This window comes from Aspergillus stella-maris, assembly GCF_047715825.1.
Source record: "Aspergillus stella-maris strain CBS 113639 unplaced genomic scaffold BDV14scaffold_14, whole genome shotgun sequence".
Taxonomy (NCBI): Eukaryota; Fungi; Ascomycota; class Eurotiomycetes; order Eurotiales; family Aspergillaceae; genus Aspergillus; species Aspergillus stella-maris.
This window is the reverse complement of record NW_027396808.1, coordinates 104,739-121,458: the sequence shown is the minus strand read 5'-3', so window position 1 is coordinate 121,458 and position 16,720 is coordinate 104,739. Positions and strand designations below refer to the sequence as shown.

General features: G+C 50.4%; 7 protein-coding genes across 7 annotated transcripts; 2 read left to right on the top strand and 5 right to left on the bottom strand.

Moving 5' to 3' along the window:
• Positions 1-807: 807 nt before the first annotated feature.
• On the bottom strand, positions 808-3,681 carry BDV14DRAFT_169752 (mitochondrial protein Pet127-domain-containing protein). Its single transcript, XM_073768084.1, has 4 exons — positions 3,407-3,681; positions 2,997-3,324; positions 2,871-2,934; positions 808-2,800 (listed from the first exon to the last, which is right to left on the bottom strand). The coding sequence occupies exons 1-4, from the start codon at positions 3,605-3,607 to the stop codon at positions 1,075-1,077; spliced, it is 2,319 nt and encodes a 772-aa protein (XP_073630250.1). The 5' UTR covers positions 3,608-3,681; the 3' UTR covers positions 808-1,074.
• Positions 3,682-3,838: 157 nt separating this feature from the next.
• On the top strand, positions 3,839-6,907 carry ade1 (bifunctional aminoimidazole ribotide synthase/glycinamide ribotide synthase). Its single transcript, XM_073768083.1, has 4 exons — positions 3,839-3,946; positions 4,127-4,431; positions 4,487-5,014; positions 5,069-6,907. The coding sequence occupies exons 2-4, from the start codon at positions 4,152-4,154 to the stop codon at positions 6,712-6,714; spliced, it is 2,454 nt and encodes an 817-aa protein (XP_073630249.1). The 5' UTR covers positions 3,839-3,946; positions 4,127-4,151; the 3' UTR covers positions 6,715-6,907.
• A 512-nt stretch (positions 6,908-7,419) lies between these two features.
• act1 (actin) lies at positions 7,420-10,265 on the bottom strand. The gene is made up of 7 exons (XM_073776471.1): positions 9,827-10,265; positions 9,689-9,719; positions 9,412-9,467; positions 9,184-9,214; positions 8,352-9,123; positions 8,070-8,301; positions 7,420-8,016 (listed from the first exon to the last, which is right to left on the bottom strand). The coding sequence occupies exons 1-6, from the start codon at positions 9,831-9,833 to the stop codon at positions 8,071-8,073; spliced, it is 1,128 nt and encodes a 375-aa protein (XP_073630248.1). The 5' UTR covers positions 9,834-10,265; the 3' UTR covers positions 7,420-8,016; position 8,070.
• A 972-nt stretch (positions 10,266-11,237) lies between these two features.
• Positions 11,238-12,255, top strand: fes1 (Hsp70 nucleotide exchange factor FES1). The gene is made up of 2 exons (XM_073776472.1): positions 11,238-11,833; positions 11,912-12,255. Exons 1-2 carry the CDS (start codon positions 11,426-11,428, stop codon positions 12,152-12,154), a joined length of 651 nt encoding a protein of 216 aa, XP_073630247.1. The 5' UTR covers positions 11,238-11,425; the 3' UTR covers positions 12,155-12,255.
• Positions 12,256-12,845: 590 nt separating this feature from the next.
• Positions 12,846-13,491, bottom strand: BDV14DRAFT_198017 (UPF0220 family protein; the record flags this gene model as incomplete). The annotated part of the gene is made up of 3 exons (XM_073772814.1): positions 12,846-12,947; positions 13,073-13,333; positions 13,393-13,491. 3 exons carry the CDS (start codon positions 13,489-13,491, stop codon positions 12,846-12,848), a joined length of 462 nt encoding a protein of 153 aa, XP_073630246.1.
• Positions 13,492-13,776: 285 nt separating this feature from the next.
• BDV14DRAFT_169737 (uncharacterized protein) lies at positions 13,777-15,384 on the bottom strand. The gene is made up of 2 exons (XM_073768082.1): positions 15,260-15,384; positions 13,777-15,206 (listed from the first exon to the last, which is right to left on the bottom strand). Exons 1-2 carry the CDS (start codon positions 15,309-15,311, stop codon positions 13,864-13,866), a joined length of 1,395 nt encoding a protein of 464 aa, XP_073630245.1. The 5' UTR covers positions 15,312-15,384; the 3' UTR covers positions 13,777-13,863.
• BDV14DRAFT_169736 (Vps55 family protein) lies at positions 15,384-16,598 on the bottom strand. The gene is made up of 3 exons (XM_073768081.1): positions 16,364-16,598; positions 16,092-16,305; positions 15,384-15,956 (listed from the first exon to the last, which is right to left on the bottom strand). Exons 1-3 carry the CDS (start codon positions 16,400-16,402, stop codon positions 15,823-15,825), a joined length of 387 nt encoding a protein of 128 aa, XP_073630244.1. The 5' UTR covers positions 16,403-16,598; the 3' UTR covers positions 15,384-15,822.
• Between the last annotated feature and the right edge of the window lie 122 nt (positions 16,599-16,720).

Here is a 16,720-nt window from a genome sequence, read left to right as displayed (position 1 = left end):
GTTCGAGTTCCTTTGTCCACTACTACCATATGCATGGGAGTTCCTGCTCTTCGCGTTCGATACCCTCGTCTTGATACCACTTACTCTAACCTTACCGACGGTCGTTGCGCCCAGTCCGCTCGCCTTTCCTCTTATTACACCTTTATTTTCTCTTTCTCTCGTCCGTCTACCCAGAGTCCGACGGCATTCAAGACAGTCTTGTCTCCTTCTCTTCGCATTTTGTGTCCGGCGCACGATTTGGCTACTATTCTCCGCCAATTGCATCTCATTTATTGTCTGACAGTCATCGTCATTGGAGGTCCCACGTGATACTTTACACCATGACTTAATCGTTAATGATATAGACTCCCCCTCTCTCTTCCATCCAAGAGACTGAGGGAACCTCTCACCATCGCGCTCTTTCCCGAGCACGATCCATGCATTGCTCCTGTTCGGTTCGGTTCGGTTCGGTTCGGTCTTTGCTTGTCGCGTGTTATACTATACTCTTACTCTTATTATCCTTTCACCTCCAATCATTGTTGGAAAAGGGCGGGCGAAATCTTCGTTTTTTTGTAAATCTGACTGGGACTTGTTCTGGGTATACTACTTGTTTGTTACTGGCTACTTACATACCATTGTTGATACTTGCAGGCTGGGTGTACATATAACATATATTAGGCAGCGACGTTTGTATATACTGTCAATTGTCAACAACTTTTTTTCATGGCTTTTGTGTTGGTTGTGGGTTATCTATTTTAATGTCTTAGAGATGTCTTGTAGAGTAAATGTAGAGTAAAGTAGCTTTTGCTTTTGTGGATAGTTTTGCTCTAAAGATCGAGTATGATACATGTGTGATTGAGTATAATGTATGAATGTATCTAATGCTAGATACCTGTATAATCATAAAAGACCCGCGAGGGAAGTAGTATTAACAGCCAAAAAGCCCAATCCTTGTATATGTACACACCAAACGCCCCCAATGTTGTTACAGGATAAAATAGAAAAGTTCTAAAAAGATGCAAACCCCATATATAGTACAAGAATGAAGGAGAAGAAAAGAGATGCTCGCGCGACAATGCATTGCGCTATCATCATTCAGTCGACGGTGTGCAAGCCCTTTTCCTGATCGAATTTGTCCATGTCTTCGCGATACTTGCGACCTCTTCGAGAAAGCCTCCTGAGGTTTCTGATGTAAGGTGTCAGGGGTGCTGATTGGCCCTCCGGGTCTCCTTCAAGGAGCCTCTCTCGATGTTTCATGCAAGCGTTGTAGAGTGCATTGACCTTCGCGCCTTCAATGTCACACATTTGGTATCGGATAGACCACGTCTCACCCCGTGCGAGATGCTCAATACGCTCAACACGCTGATTGTTGTGGTAGTTGATTACTGTGAGATAAATACCGGAGACCTCGCGCTTCTCGGTAGTGGCGGCATTGTGTGGGCTGTCTGACTTCTTGGAGGCTTCGGTGTTCGTGGTATCCTCGGAAACCTGGTCGCCTGAGGTAGAGCTCGTCGAAGCTTCGTTGCTGGAAGTCTCTTCCACACCCTGTTCGCTCGAGGTTGTGCTCGCCGAAATATCGTCGCTAATGGTCTCTTCGGCAACCTGCTCCGAAATGGTAGTGCTCGCCGACGCATCACTGCTGGTGGTCTCCTCAGCGACTTGATCGTCCGATGTAGTTGAGGAAACGGCTTTGTCATCTTTCTTGGGCAAGACGCCCAAGAGCCGCTCCTGGTAAGCATCAATATCCGCTTTATTCTTGTTTTGAATGGCTTCAATTTGCTCGTCGGTGACTGGTTCGTAGAAGATGTTCATGTATGTGGTCTTCTCCTGACTTAGTCTGGTCTCAAAATGGAACCGAAGGGACCTCCCAGGGTACTTAGCAGTGGCCTTGTCCAAGATCTTGTTCCAAAGCTGGATACTAAATTTAAACTCCGTGTTGCCGAGCACGACTGACCGTTGACCATGCAGAGCCAAATCCATTTCCGCCAAGCTGATGTATTGAAAGCCGAAAATGCGCTCGATATTGTGGAAGGCAACAAATATACCGTCCATGCGCCCCATACGGACCTGGAGTGAGTATTTGAGGAAGGCCGCGCGGATCATGTCATAGTATTCGCGCTCGTAAGACTCCCAATCGCCAAACCGATCTTTGATCTGATAGCCTAGACCATACTTGAAGTCACGCGCATTCGAGCGGATGGATACGACGGCACGAGTCTTAAGATCAAACATTCCCGTACCCGGAAGGCGCGAGTCATACGCATCGAGCTGGGATCTCATCAGGAAATCGCCCTGAGTGGAATAATGGTATGACTCCGGAGTGAGAGCCTCTTCCTCGGCAGTAATCTTGTCCTGATGTGTTCTCCGAAAGCGTTCGAATTCCTCCTTCGGCAAGGTAAGCAGCTTTTCCATCGATTTACCCAGATTCATGAGAATGTTGGCAGAGTCGAATTCCTTATCAGCATCAATTGCATAGACACCATCTTTGTGCCGCAGTATGATAGCTGCGGGAGCACGCAGCAAGTTCGTGAATGTTTTCAAGCTCTCCTGGAAGCCCTGGGAGATCATTGACGTGTTGACAGGGCGCCACGCCGACAGCAGATAGTGGAAATGAGACAAAACGCTTGTCATACTTGATGACGAGCCCACATATTTTTTCTTCTCCCGAGACGCAATTTCCTGTAGCGTAGTATCTTTCGAAGACGTAATATAATCTTTCAGGGCCGCAAAATCGAATTCAGACACGGGCATGATGGTGCCTAGATATGGATCAAAGTTGAAGACTCGAGACCGGTGATCTTGAAGCTGATAAACTCCAGAGCTGTATGAGAGGGGAAATCGATTAGTGTTTGCTGAACATAGTATCGTATCGGGCGAAGAGCTGAGCTTACTTGAAAAGAACCCTATCTAGATTGAAAGAGAGCTTGGGTACTGGTGCAGTATCCGCCTTGACAGCTGTATATCTGTTAGTTTTTCGCCCGGTCCAATGTTGAACAAGAATACGAGGATAGGCGTACCGCTAAAGTTGAGCCGATTACCGAGCAATTTTCCATACTCCTTTTTGGTGACTGTGGGCTCCAGCCCAAGGGGCATAAGAGGGAAACCTCGTGAGCTTGCACGTAACTCCCCTGATTTAGAGACCGGCTTCTTCGAAGCGCCTTTGACAGGCGACTTCTTCGGCCTGCCTGCGCCAGATGGGGAAGGGAGATCCGCGACTCCATGATCCTCGTTATCTGACGTCGATGGTTCTGCACTGAGTTGCTCTTTTATACTGTCCGTCGCTTCATGATTTAATGGAGGGTTTTCCGAGTTCGCCGGGACCTTTAGCTTCTGATTGTTCAGGTCCTATAGAATGCAGAAGAAGCGTTAGCAACGGGACACCTCAATGATTGGAGCGCGGTCACAAGAGCAAGTGATGATCACAAACCTCTGGTATATTTCGAACAGCCTCATCATGCCCAGAAGTAATATTTGATTCCGCGACCTTTGCGCTGGACTCAATGCGCGATAGAGGAGTTGCGCGGAAGGTGCGCACTGGGGCGCGGCCTCTTAGAACTCTTGTCCGACAAGAGAAACAGACATAATCGCGAAGAGGGTCTGATGCAGACCTGAACGTGGACCGAAACATTCAGTCCGAGTACGCGAACAGTCAAGGGGTCGAACAAGAGGAATTTGAGACAATAAAAAGAGCATATAGCTGGGCGCAATGTGATAGAAGCACAGCTCGTTGATCTCTTGTTGCGCCCATAATTTTTTGGGGCCACCGCCTTTACTGGAGGCGGTGTGGTGTATGGTACAATCCGATACAATACACAGCATGAATCCGGGGAGACTTCGGCGGAATCGAGAGCCCCGCCGTCCCGCACCAGAAAAAAGTTCACTCTCGACGAAGCGGGAGACGTTCTGTTCCTCTACAACGGCTACTCTTGCTCATCAGCGGTTTGTCTCCTGTTAGACTTTTCTCGAGGTAAGCTCTATGACATGATCGTTATTTATTTGAAGCTGGCGGTCGTGAGGCTGTGCTTCAATGGAGGGGCTTTGTCCATGCGATTTCACTGCCCCTCCATGAACTACCTCTACTACCAACCCAGCCCCAATTATTAACTATTTCCCAACAACTATGCTAACTCTTATACCGGAGTGCTAGATACCCTCGGGAACAATACTCCACAATGACTCAGGAACGTCTGCGCGTTCTTATTGTCGGCAATGGCGGTCGTGAGCATGCTCTGGCTTGGAAATTGAGTCAGTCTTCTCGGGTCGACATTGTATATGTCGCCCCAGGCAATGGAGGCACTGCTGCAGGAATCAATCCCAAGATCGAAAATGCCAATGTGAAGGGTAATGACTACCCTGGACTGGTAGCTTTCGCCCAGCAGAACAAGGTCAACCTCGTGGTTCCAGGCCCGGAGGCTCCATTGGTGGATGGCATCCAGGGATACTTCCAGGCTGGTGAGTGATCATACTTTCCCATCTTGACTAGTTAATTGCTAATAGCGTTCTTAAGTCGGTATTAGGTGCTTTGGTCCATCGAAAGCCGCAGCGCGCATGGAGGGCTCCAAGGCCTTCTCAAAAGACTTCATGAAGCGCCAGAACATCCCCACCGCTGCGTACGAGAACTTCACCGATTACGAAAAGGCTCGCCAGTACCTCGACAGCGTCTCCCACAATGTTGTTATCAAGGCCGACGGATTGGCTGGTGGAAAGGGTGTCATCATTCCCACCACTAAGGAAGAGGCGCATGCGGCCCTCCGCGAGATGATGCTCGACCGCCAGTTCGGCGATGCTGGAAACGAGGTCGTCATTGAAGAATACCTCGAGGGTGATGAGCTCAGTGTCCTGACCTTCAGTGATGGCTACACCATCAAGTCTCTGCCCGCCGCTCAGGACCACAAGCGTATCTTTGACGGAGACCAGGGCCCGAACACTGGAGGCATGGGTTGTTACGCCCCTACACCAATTTCATCGAAACAGGTCCTCGAGGAGATTGACCGCACAATTGTTCAGCCCTCCGTCGACGGCATGAGAAGGGAAGGTGCGTACTGAGCGACAATCCATGCTTGTGCTCTATGTACTGACTAAGATAAAGGATTCCCCTTCGTTGGTATTCTGTTCACCGGTCTCATGATGACCAAGAACGGCCCTAAAGTCCTCGAATACAACGTCCGAGGAGGAGACCCAGAGACCCAGACCCTCCTTCCTCTGCTGAGTGACGACACTGATCTGGCTGAGATTATGGTGGCTTGCACGGAACACTGGCTCGACGGCGTCTCAGTCAAGATCAAGCCCAACTTCTCCACAACTGTCATCGCCGTTGCGGGTGGATACCCCGGTTCTTACGCCAAGGGCAAGAAGATCACCTTGGACCCCACGCCCGAGGGTACCCTGATCTTCCACGCCGGAACCAACCTTGTCGGCAGCGAGTTGCAGACTGCCGGTGGGCGAGTCATCGCGGCCACTGCTACCGGAGCTAGCCTCGAAGAGTCTCTGAAGAGGAGCTATGCTGGTATCGAAACGATTCACTTCGAGGATGTCTTCTACCGCAAGGACATTGCTCACCGTGCCTTCCGCCAGCGCGAGGCCCAGCAATCTCAGCAAGGCCTCACCTACGCCGCCGCCGGTGTCTCCATCGACGCCGGTAACGACCTCGTCAACAAGATCAAGAGCTCCGTCGCAAAGACCAAGCGTCCCGGAACCGACGCCGTCATCGGTGGCTTCGGCGGTCTCTTCTCCCTCGCCGCAGCCAACTCCGCCTACCATGCTGAGTCCCCAACCCTCATCGGCGCTATCGACGGCGTCGGCACCAAGCTCAAAATCGCCCACGCCGCAGGCGTCCACAACACAGTCGGCGTTGACCTCGTCGCCATGAACGTCAACGACCTCGTCGTCCAGGGCGCCGAGCCCCTCTTCTTCCTCGACTGCTACTCCTGCGGTAAACTCGACGTCAACACGGCCGCTGCCTTTGTCACTGGTGTCGCAGAAGGCTGCATGCAAGCCGGCTGTGCCCTCATTGGCGGTGAAACGGCCGAAATGCCCGGCCTTTTCGTCGAAGACACCTATGATGCTGTCGGTGCCGCCGTCGGCGCAATCAACACCTCCGGCCCTAACGCGCGCACCATCCTCCCAGACACCAAGGCCATGAAGGCCGGCGATGTCCTCCTCGCCCTGGCCTCCTCAGGCCCGCACTCAAACGGGTACTCTCTCGTCCGCAAGATCGTCGAGCGCTCTGGACTCGGCTACAACGACCCTGCCCCCTTTACCATGCCCTCTTCTTCCCCCTCTACCTCCACCGCCTCCAACGTCGAGCCCCTCACCCTCGGCCGTGCACTCCTCACGCCCACCCGCATCTACGTCAAGCCCCTCCTCAAGGCCCTCTCCGCCTCTTCCTCATCAACAATCAAGGGTCTCGCCCACATCACGGGCGGTGGTCTCGTCGATAATGTCCCCCGTATGCTTCCCCCGACCTTGACAGCACACATCGATGCCAAGACATGGACGCTGCCCCCCGTCTTCTCGTGGTTGAAGAAGAACGGTAACGTCTCCGCTCACGAAATGACCCGTGCCTTCAACTGCGGTGTTGGTATGGTCATCGTCGTTGAGAAGGGCGAGGAGGCTGCTGTTCGCGAACTCCTTGAGAAGGAAGGCGAGACGGTCTACCAGGTCGGTGAGCTCAAGGTCAAGGAGGAGGGAGAGGAGGAGTGTGTTGTTTCTGGTCTTGAGTCCTGGGATGCTTAGAGTCGCTGATTGAAATCACTTTGCATGGAATGTGCCCTCTGATCTGGATGTGAAGGAGAAGGAAATGTGCTTGAAAACAAAAGAAATGATTTCTCATTAATATCAAATTATGTTTATGACATTATGCGCGATGTAGCTAGAATATAACCATTTGATCATACTTCACAATCACACCTGAAAGTTTGACTCGAAGCCCTATTAAAATAGGTATACTTCTGACTCACTACATAAAATATTTCAGTCGATCTCCTGTATCGGAGGATCTGCAGATAAGATTAAAATCGGCCAAATACCGTACGACTGGGTACGTAACAATACAACCATCTTTGTAATACCGGCAGAATAATTGGTGCTAGTACACATGCAGGAACCATCGGAGTATACTAGGGACACTTAGCATTTAGCAAGAAGCTTCTGGTAACTACCATTGATTATCTACTGAGTTGATCGTGCCTGAAATGATTGGGGTATTTGGCAAGGCAGTTGAAATAGGGAACAAGCCATTGGCTCAAATGAAGGGTTTTTGCTGCGTATACTCGGGGCCAAGGGTTTGTTTCTGGGTGGCAACGGTGGAATCTAGATCTTCATCTTGCTCGAGAAAGCCCGAATGGAGTTGGATATTCGCAGCCTAGCACATGGTCGAGTGACAATTGATGATGGCAAAAACAGACCCAAGGCATTGAGCAAGGCCAAGGTATGCTCTTTGATATATTTGGTATATTAGGGCACTCAAATCAACTTGAATGGTACTAGGAAGTCTTTTGGTGGCTACTTGTTTCGTACTATACTGATATCAAGTTCGCTGTTTGTAATGCGCTGGGAGTGAATGTCGACAATGGAAGTTCAAGGGAAAGGGTCAGATAGAAGAACAAACAAAGAACAAGTGGCAAAAGACACTCGTTAGCTCCACACAGAATCAAACACTCGCGGCAGTAAAGCCTACCCAGAGGCAAGAGCTTCGGAGAAGGAAAAGAAAAGAGCAGTCCAAATATGAAACAACAGATTCAAACAAGGATTGAACTATATGAAAGGAAGCTTTCACCGCACTGGCAATAAACCCATGTACAGTAGTATCCATCGAATATTCTGTCCCACAAGCTGCCATTCGAATTTGCCCCCTGCGCCGAGCGACAAGCGTCCTCGAACAAACCATCTCTATTCACAGCTAAAATCAAAGTTCCTTTCTCAGGCTTTCTTTCCTCCTAGTGCGAGTCAGAGACGGCCCGCGAGCCACCGTTTGTCTCCATCTGATCTTTTAATACAACAGGAAATACGCGACAACGACAAGATACAACGCAATAGCTGTAACCATTGTTAGACACTCGTTTCCATCATTGAAACCTTGTAAGCCATACCTTAGAAGCACTTGCGGTGAACAATCGAGGGACCGCTCTCGTCGTACTCCTGCTTGGAGATCCACATCTGTTGGAAGGTGGAGAGGGAAGCAAGAATGGAACCACCGATCCAGACGGAGTATTTACGCTCAGGAGGAGCGATGATCTTGACCTTCATGGATGAGGGAGCAAGGGCGGTAATTTCCTTCTGCATACGGTCGGAGATACCGGGGTACATGGTAGTACCACCAGACTATTGGGTTGTTAGTGTTGTCAGCTGCAAAAGTGAAAAATGATACGTACCATGACAATGTTGCCGTAGAGATCCTTACGGACATCAACATCACACTTCATGATGGAGTTGAAAGTGGTGACGTGGATACCGCCAGATTCGAGACCAAGGACGGAAGGCTGGAAGAGAGCCTCAGGAGCACGGAAACGCTCGTTACCAATGGTGATGACCTGACCGTCGGGAAGCTCGTAGGACTTCTCGAGGCTGGAGCTCTGGGAGGCGGTCTGGATCTCCTGCTCGAAGTCGAGTGCGACGTAGCAGAGCTTCTCCTTGATGTCACGGACGATTTCACGCTCAGCGGTGGTGGAGAAGGTGTAACCGCGCTCGGCCAAGATCTTCATGAGATAGTCGGTAAGGTCACGACCAGCCATGTCGACACGGGAAATGGCGTGGGGGAGAGCGAAACCCTCGTAGATGGGGACAACGTGGGTGACACCGTCACCGGAGTCAAGGACGATACCGGTGGTACGACCGGAAGCGTACAGAGACAGAACGGCCTGGATGGAGACGTAGAAGGCGGGGGCGTTGAAAGTCTCGAAGACGATCTGAGTCATCTTCTCACGGTTGGACTTAGGGTTGATGGGAGCCTCGGTCAAGAGAACGGGGTGCTCCTCAGGGGCGACACGGAGCTCGTTGTAGAATGTGTGGTGCCAAATCTTCTCCATGTCATCCCAGTTTGTGACGACACCGTGCTCAATGGGGTATCGGAGCGTGAGGATACCACGCTTGGACTGTGCCTCATCACCAACGTAGGAGTCCTTCTGACCCATACCAATCATGATACTGTTCCGAGCGTTAGTGGCCACCGTCCTTCGTTATAAGGAATTTATTGGAGTAATTTACCCATGGTGACGGGGACGACCGACAATGGAGGCTGTAGCACATAGTTAGCATTTAGATCGTGCAATTGTGTATATTCCCAGGAAACATTGGGATGTTCACCGCCCTGAAAAGACCACTGTACTGCAAAAGCAAAGCGGACGCTTTTTCATCGAAAATACTCGATAACAGGGGTAACAGCCGCACTGATAAGAGCAGGAATTGCATAAGGGGATGGAGGGGTTGACTTACGGAAGACGGCACGGGGAGCATCGTCACCGGCGAAACCGGCCTTGCACATACCCGAACTAAAGGAGTCCGAGTCAGCATATCACACCAAACCATGTATTGTAGACATTGCTCATCAATCAAAATGATTCTCCTTCCACACAAATGCCAATGCCCAACCAGTATGTCGAGAACAGTGAGGCCATTGCGACCAGCGGCGAGGAGCGAAGGCGAATGTTTAGGAACAAACAACGGGGGGTAATGTGGCATCTAGGATGCCATCAAAACAGGCAAGACATACCCATTGTCGATAACGAGAGCAGCAACTTCTTCTGTAGACAGACAATGAAAGATGAGTTAGCGCGAGGTTGACAGCTTTCAGGTGTGGAGGGGAAGGGAGCAAGCGAGGAAGCAAGGCGTTAGGTGGCAGAAAGCTTACCCTCCATGGTGACTAGGGATGGATTAGACTACGAAGAACGAAAAGAAAAAGAAACGAGAAGGGTGAGTAGAAGAAGGAAGGAGGAGAGAGATGGATAGCCGGAGCAGGAGGATGTTGTTTGGGGGGGAGAAAGTGGAGGAGAAGAGAAGGGGAAAGAGTCGAGAGTTTGGTGGTGGACGTGGACGGTGGTGGTGGTGGAGGTGAGGGAGCGAGGGAGCGGTAGGCGGGCGGAGTAGTCAGCAGGAGCCAGCAGCAGGTCTGGCGCTCTCGAACTGAAGAGGGAGAGCAACAAAAGGGGGCTGGACGGAGTTCCTCTCTTGCTATGCTCTTACTAGTCTCTTGGGCGCCAAACGGGCTTAGTTAGTCTCGTCTAGGGTGAGAGGGTCCCAGTCGCTCTGTCACCGCCACACAGCTGTGCTCCAGTCTGAGGTCTGAACTGTCTCTCCCTACTGGTCTCCCATTTGCCCAGTTTTTATACAGGTCGCCTCTACGGTGTTGCCTCCAAGGCAGAATGATTATAATTAGGACAGCCTAGCTGAGGTGTCCTTTCCGAGCCAAGTGAGATGATGAATCCTCGTGGGGCAAGACCGTGGAATCCGTGGCCGCGAGGATGGTTCAGCCCGGCGTGTTCCAGTTTCCAAAAAACAGGGTCTCTCAATGGCTCGTCTCATTCGTTCAGCAGGAAAGCCAGACATGTAAGCACGATGACGACTGGCCGTTCCCCGAATTCCAATGCCTGAGGGCGGATTCCAGGCTTCCAGATTCCTACCCCTCGCCTCGATTAGGAAGGTCTGTGCCTGAGGAGGGGCTGTCTGGGCCTGCTATCTTATATAAATCCTGTTCCCTTTAACTACGTATACGAAGAAGATGTTCGAAGGTATCATGTCCAATCCTTCGTATTCGTACTGTTCCTTGGGCTGGACTCTGGACGCCTTGAAGAGTCTAGCTTACCGACTTTGCAGATCAAGTCTCCAGCAGTGCTAAATAGTGCACAATGCTATTGTGAAGACCCAGTCGAGATACAGACATTGACAAGGCTAGACAACAACACTAGAATAAGCATCGCAGGATATTCCCGCTTCTGTACACTCGTACAGATTCAACCACCCTCCCACGTCAAGCGGGATTAAGCCGCACGGAGGGTGAGTTCATTGTATGACAGCATCGCGGGGTAACAGGCATGAACATGAAACCACTAATATCGACCGAAGCACTGATATTTCAGCCCAGGAGCAAGATAAGGTTGAGGCTGCAACTGATTTGGATTGTCGCAGTACTAAACTTCAATCAGAGCGCTCCTTGCATGAATGGTCACTAAACCGTCTGCTTAGCGTAGAATGAAGTGGAATGTCATCGCTGCTGCGTGAAGCGTCTGGGTCCGTCGAGAACCTTTTTTCGGTTTCATCTTCAACAATCCGATAATTGTTCCTCACTCAACACCTACTGCAATCCCAACTCTTACCCTTGCGATTTACTAGACTCATAATTATCAAAGGCTTTTTGAATCGCCGTTCCTCAATCTCAATTCAATATCACATCTACAACCACCCGACTTTCGCATACTACAGAAAAAAACCACCAAACACCACAACCACCAAAATGGCCATGGACCCGAATATGAACAACCTCCTAAAATGGGGAATCCAAAACTCAACAAACCCTCCCTCAGGCTCTTCCGACGGCAACGATGCCCCTGCTGCTCAACCCTCCCAAAACATCACGCCCGAAATGCTCAACTCGCTCTTCGGCGGCCCCTCCGAAGCAGACCTCATGAAAGCAGCCATGGAAGCCCTGCGCGATCCAGAAGTCGACCTCGAGAACAAAGTGATTGCATTCGATAACCTGGAACAACTCGTTGAGAACATCGATAATGCGAATAATTTGGAGCCGCTGGGGCTTTGGACGCCGCTTGTGGAACTTTTGGGGCACGAGGAGGCCGAGATGAAGAAGTATGCGGCTTGGTGTATTGGGACGGCGGTGCAGAATAACGAGAAAGCGCAGGATAAGGTTTGTTTTTTTCTTCTGTTTTCTTTTCTCCCTACTACCTAGAGGAATGTATGGCTAACGAGGGTTTTTCTTCAATAGCTCATCGTCATGAACGCTATCCCGAAACTCGTCTCGCTCGCCATTACAGATACCACCCAGGCTGTACGCAAGAAGGCTGTTCTGGCTCTCTCATCAGCTGTCCGGAATTATCAACCCGGTACCAATGAGCTTGTGAAGCACCTGCCGGAGGGGTATGCCTCGGGCAAGGTCGACGCCGGCGACATGGAAGCCATCGATGCGATCATGGACAAATTGAGAGCGGTTCAGGTGCCGTCGTCGTAAGAGGACGCGCAAGTCAACTTTGCTTGGAAGGATATTTAAGCTTGATGCCTAGCGGTGCAGTGATCTGCACTACAGATCATGACCCTTTTGTGACGCGGAGCGGCTCTGCGGCCTCGTTTCTCGGCTGCCTAGTTCCGGGAGTATCTTGCTGGCCAAGAGAATTCATGACCTAAAGAAAGAGGCTTCGTCGAGAAAGAGTACTATGAGTGAAGTGACCTCGACGAAGTGCGTTGATGCCTATTTTGCGTGGACAGGACGCATCAGCAAATCCTCAACCATCGGGTCTCCACTCCCATTCGTTACTGCTTTGTTGTATGGCGGTAAAACTCACGCTCTATACCAAATAGACAAGAAAAAGTCGAGAAAGATATAAGATACCATTGGCGCTATATAGAAGCAACATAAAATAATGCATCGCGAAACCATTGACGCCATCCCATCAGATAGACATGTAGTACACAAACCGATAAAGAACCAATAAAACATATCATTCACGAATCATATGAAAACATCTCGAGGTATTATACTGCTGAAAGGACGCTCTTTTAAACGGCACTTCAACTCGCGTCTACAGCGCAAGGTTGTAGGTGTAGTCGTCTTCGATGTTCTGGGAGATCCAGAGAACGACCGAGCTATAATAATGACAATCCGCGTTAGAAAATCGATTTTCAAGTCCAAACACTCCCGAAACTCACCTGAGCATAACCAGCCCATTGGCAATAACATTCGCGATCCCAAAATAAAGCGTCGGCAGCGGATAGTTCTTAAGCAGGTACTTGAGAACCATAACAGTCTGTTCAAGAAATCCTTATCAGCAAAAACAGTCCCCAGGGCCTGGCGGCCAATCTCAGTGCCAACAATCCGCACCTCGTATACCAAATGGTAAGGGTATATGTCAGTATAAGAGTAAAAACATACCACACTCCCCGCCAACCCCCCCGCCAGCAACGCGAACCCGAGAAATAGCACAAACCGCGCCTTCCACGCTACACCGTTCCCGCTATAGCTGAAGCTGTCTGCCTGCAGCCGCGACTTCTCAATCGAGTTGATGACTAGCATGCCGAGCGCCGAGCAGATTCCGGGGATCCAGTCGACGAACTTGACGTGCACGTCTGAGGCGTTGCGGTCGCTGTGAGAGAAGGCGGCTGCGTCGATTAGGAAGAAGAAGCCAAGAGAGAACTGGAGGTTGGTTCTGTTAGCCTGTTACATTGTAATGTTGCGGTTGATGGGTGGCTTACCAGCGCGCCTGATGTGTAGACGCCTGCGTTGCGAACGGTTGAGTTGTTGAGCCATTCAGGCTTCGAGAAGCGGAATAGGCGGTTGCTTGAGTCGTCCATTGTGTGAGGGGTGGCTATTCGTTGTTCTGCGATTATCGGCAAAAAGAAACGATGCTGTGATGGTATTGTTCGCGATCGGAGGTTTGGGTTGTATGGTCTGCTCGACCCTGAGGCTGGGATGACGATGCAGCTGTCCGGGACGCGGAAAATCCCGTTCCGGAGTATACGCTGCAGGTGAATGCATCCCATGCGATCAACATGAACATTTTTGTTCGACTAGCTGCGGTTGTTCTAAAAGTTATAGAAGTGCTTCATTCTCGAATTTCTACAAGATTTGGAAGACAAGCGTATGTAATCTCAATGCTAACTCCTCTGATGCAAGCGGCTTATATACTTCATAATATCATAACCTCGTAGCCTGGACCAGCCAGGTCAGTGCTCTTCCTCGCAAAATAGCTTCAAAAATCCATCAATATATGTCATGGCTTTCGCCTTCTCTAGCGTAGGCGGCATACCATCCTCACTCACGGTTGGCTCCCTTAAATACTTTCTCAAAGCAAATGTCGAAGCACGATAGGTCGCGTGATACATGGCTTTGAACTTATCTTCATCGGGACAGGGTGCAGTTTGAGTTGTGCTGTCACCGGGTATTTGCGATTCCCTTTCAGTATTTATGGAAGTTATATCATCAAGCTTTTTGTGAGAAGATGCAGGTCGCGCGCTGCGGTTGTACCCATACAGCCGCATGCAGGTCAGTATGGTACGAGTAATTGTGTTCTTATTATCGGCTAGAATAGCCTCCGCGGCTTTGGGTTCCGACGGGGACTCCTTGCCTTCGGACGACAGCAAGGCAGGGGATAGCACGCTTTGTCTTCGCGCAAGGGATTCCACTGGCAGCCCGGGAGCCGGTGTAGTTCGCCTGGCAATTTGACTGGTATGACCTCGACTGCTGCTGGGTCGCGAGCTATCGGTTCGAAGCTCTGCCGGCTTGTTTGGATTCAGGTTTGAACTGATTGAGAGTGATCGAGATCGGTGGGAAACAGTCTTGCTCAGTATCGGAAGGCTGGGCTCCTCGGACTCCCTCTTTACTGTATAATTCTGTAGTTGCTGCGAAGGTTGCAGGCTTTGAGCCATCAACTGAGACACAGCCTCTCCTCCCTTGTACCGTACTCTCTTATGATGTTGAGCCACAGAGTCGAATAGTGTAGCCACCCGCTTCCGTTTAGGACTAGGGGAGTGAATGTCCGGTAGAAACTCTGCAATCTGCTGACCAGAAATCGCTTCGGTCTCTTCCCGAGCGGGAATGGTTTGGGCCCTAGTGATCAAGGAGCCGCATATTGGTATAGCGTATATCCTTAGTTCCTGCTTGACAACTCCAGACGTGGCTTCTTCAGTTTCAGGTGAGGACGATACTGGAGGCGTAGGCGGCCGTTCATATGACGTTGTCGTTGACAAAATACCGTACACAAGGAGGTCGGTAGTTGCCAGCCCTGAGGCTTTTGGTCGGGTCGCGCCATCAAGACTGACAAGAAACCCGACTGGGCATTGAATTGTCTGTAACCGATCTAGGTCATCGTCCTCTAACCATATATTGCTCAATAGCTTGTGCTGCAGCCACCGAGAAGTTTCCGGGTCATTTGAATGGAGTTCGAGGTTCGGACCAACGCGTGCGTATAGTGGGACGAGCGCTGGATTGACGAAAGATCTGAATCCGAGTGTAGAGCTCTTGACTATATCGGACTGCCAGCTAGCAGATCGATCAATCAATTGTAGACCTGGTATAGTTAGTGAGAAGGATCAGTTCGCCCAGATGCGGTGCAACTCGTACCTTGTAATTGTGATTGCTCATCTAGCGCAATCGTACCGGACCAAATTGTCATGTTCAAATCTCACCACACATATAGACAGAAAAATCATAGGCGCAACATGTTCAAGGGTCAATATTGGTGATCGGGTGCTTGCATGAATACCGGCGGGCATTGACACGACGCGATCCGAATAGGAATGCGCGTGGTCACGTGATAATCTTTATAGATGACTTGCCATATCCAGCCACCAATGTTGAAAGTGATATTTATTTAGCTGTGCAGTCAACTGGGCATGCAAGCAAAGCGCTTCAAAGGAATAAGTTTTGCAATTTCTATATAACAACCGCGAAAGTGGCTATAATACATCAATAATCATAGCGCCGAACAACTGAAATAGAATCAACGGGCGGAGTATCATATTCAAGCCCAAACCAGGGACTCCCAAAGTACGTTAAAATAAAAGCAAATTTCATAAGTTGCAGTAATCGATCGGCGAAGTCCCGACACGGATCCCCTGCGCAGCCGGCTCAAACTTCCAGCAAGCGAACTCGGGCCCTATCGTTGAACATTATCTTGTCATCACTTAGAATTCCTCCTGCTCGCGGAAGAACATAGAGAAGCTGATAATCGTTCCGTAGATCAACAGACCGCCGAGGATGGACATAATCATAGCGGGGACTTGGATGGCACCAGCATGCGCAAGAACGGCGGGAAGGGCTATAAAACACAGCATGTTAGCATAGAACTCACGGCAAGATAGGCGTCGTAGTTGCAATAAGAGAAGTAGCGCTACAATATGTAGCACTCAATCACGATCGTCAAGGGCAGCAATCACAGTCGGATTCAACATACCAATACCCATGAGAACCAGGAAACCGGTCAGGAAACGGCCAAAGTCAGCAATGGCATTGCCAGAGCTGTCCATGAAGTCATCGGGGTTCGCGCATCGTGAACAGATCCAGTTGGGAAGCGGCGCAATAACGTAGGTCGCAACAACGGTCAGCGGCAGGAAGTTGTGCCAGAGCGCCGAGGACAGGATGACGAGAAGGAAGCCAATGGCGAGGACCTGTGTAGGAATTCATATATTAGCGGTGATCCATCTGAGGGGCAGCGGCTCATCGTACAAAGGATAAAGCGATGATTGTTTTCAGTCCAGCCGTCATGATTGCGGAGACGCTGGAAGCTCCAGACAGCGGGCAGGTATCGTAGGGGGTATTTGCGCAGACAGAGACCGACTAGAGTTAAGCTCCAGATTAGAAGAAGATCGCGGCTAAATCGACAGTAGCGGTCGCAACCACTTCACTCGACAGGCAGTTGAATCAATGAACAGAAGCGGGTGACGTGAGGTATGAAGGCGGCAGGCAGCTAACCAGCGTAATGGTGGACTCGGGCGGCAGCAGCTGAGGCTTAGCGGCCTGAGGCGGCCAGGCTCACAACCAGCCTTCGTGGAGCTTCGTTTGGAACTCCATGTTCTGCGTCAG

Coding starts and splice junctions, on each gene's coding strand:
- BDV14DRAFT_169752 (XM_073768084.1), bottom strand. CDS start 3,607: ATGTTTCGGTCCACGTTCAGGTCTGCATCAGACCCTCTTCGCGATTAT. Junction 2,935..2,996: donor TAATCGGCTCAACTTTAGCG/GTACGCCTATCC, acceptor ACAGATATACAG/CTGTCAAGGCGGATACTGCA. Junction 2,801..2,870: donor CTAGATAGGGTTCTTTTCAA/GTAAGCTCAGCT, acceptor CCTCTCATACAG/CTCTGGAGTTTATCAGCTTC.
- ade1 (XM_073768083.1), top strand. CDS start 4,152: ATGACTCAGGAACGTCTGCGCGTTCTTATTGTCGGCAATGGCGGTCGT. Junction 4,432..4,486: donor CCAGGGATACTTCCAGGCTG/GTGAGTGATCAT, acceptor AGCGTTCTTAAG/TCGGTATTAGGTGCTTTGGT. Junction 5,015..5,068: donor CGACGGCATGAGAAGGGAAG/GTGCGTACTGAG, acceptor ACTAAGATAAAG/GATTCCCCTTCGTTGGTATT.
- act1 (XM_073776471.1), bottom strand. Junction 9,215..9,411: donor TGCTCCCCGTGCCGTCTTCC/GTAAGTCAACCC, acceptor TATGTGCTACAG/CCTCCATTGTCGGTCGTCCC. Junction 9,124..9,183: donor GGTCGTCCCCGTCACCATGG/GTAAATTACTCC, acceptor CGCTCGGAACAG/TATCATGATTGGTATGGGTC.
- fes1 (XM_073776472.1), top strand. CDS start 11,426: ATGGCCATGGACCCGAATATGAACAACCTCCTAAAATGGGGAATCCAA. Junction 11,834..11,911: donor ACGAGAAAGCGCAGGATAAG/GTTTGTTTTTTT, acceptor TTTCTTCAATAG/CTCATCGTCATGAACGCTAT.
- BDV14DRAFT_169737 (XM_073768082.1), bottom strand. CDS start 15,311: ATGACAATTTGGTCCGGTACGATTGCGCTAGATGAGCAATCACAATTA. Junction 15,207..15,259: donor TGAGCAATCACAATTACAAG/GTACGAGTTGCA, acceptor TAACTATACCAG/GTCTACAATTGATTGATCGA.
- BDV14DRAFT_169736 (XM_073768081.1), bottom strand. CDS start 16,402: ATGACGGCTGGACTGAAAACAATCATCGCTTTATCCTTT. Junction 16,306..16,363: donor CAATCATCGCTTTATCCTTT/GTACGATGAGCC, acceptor ATTCCTACACAG/GTCCTCGCCATTGGCTTCCT. Junction 15,957..16,091: donor CCTGGTTCTCATGGGTATTG/GTATGTTGAATC, acceptor TGTGTTTTATAG/CCCTTCCCGCCGTTCTTGCG.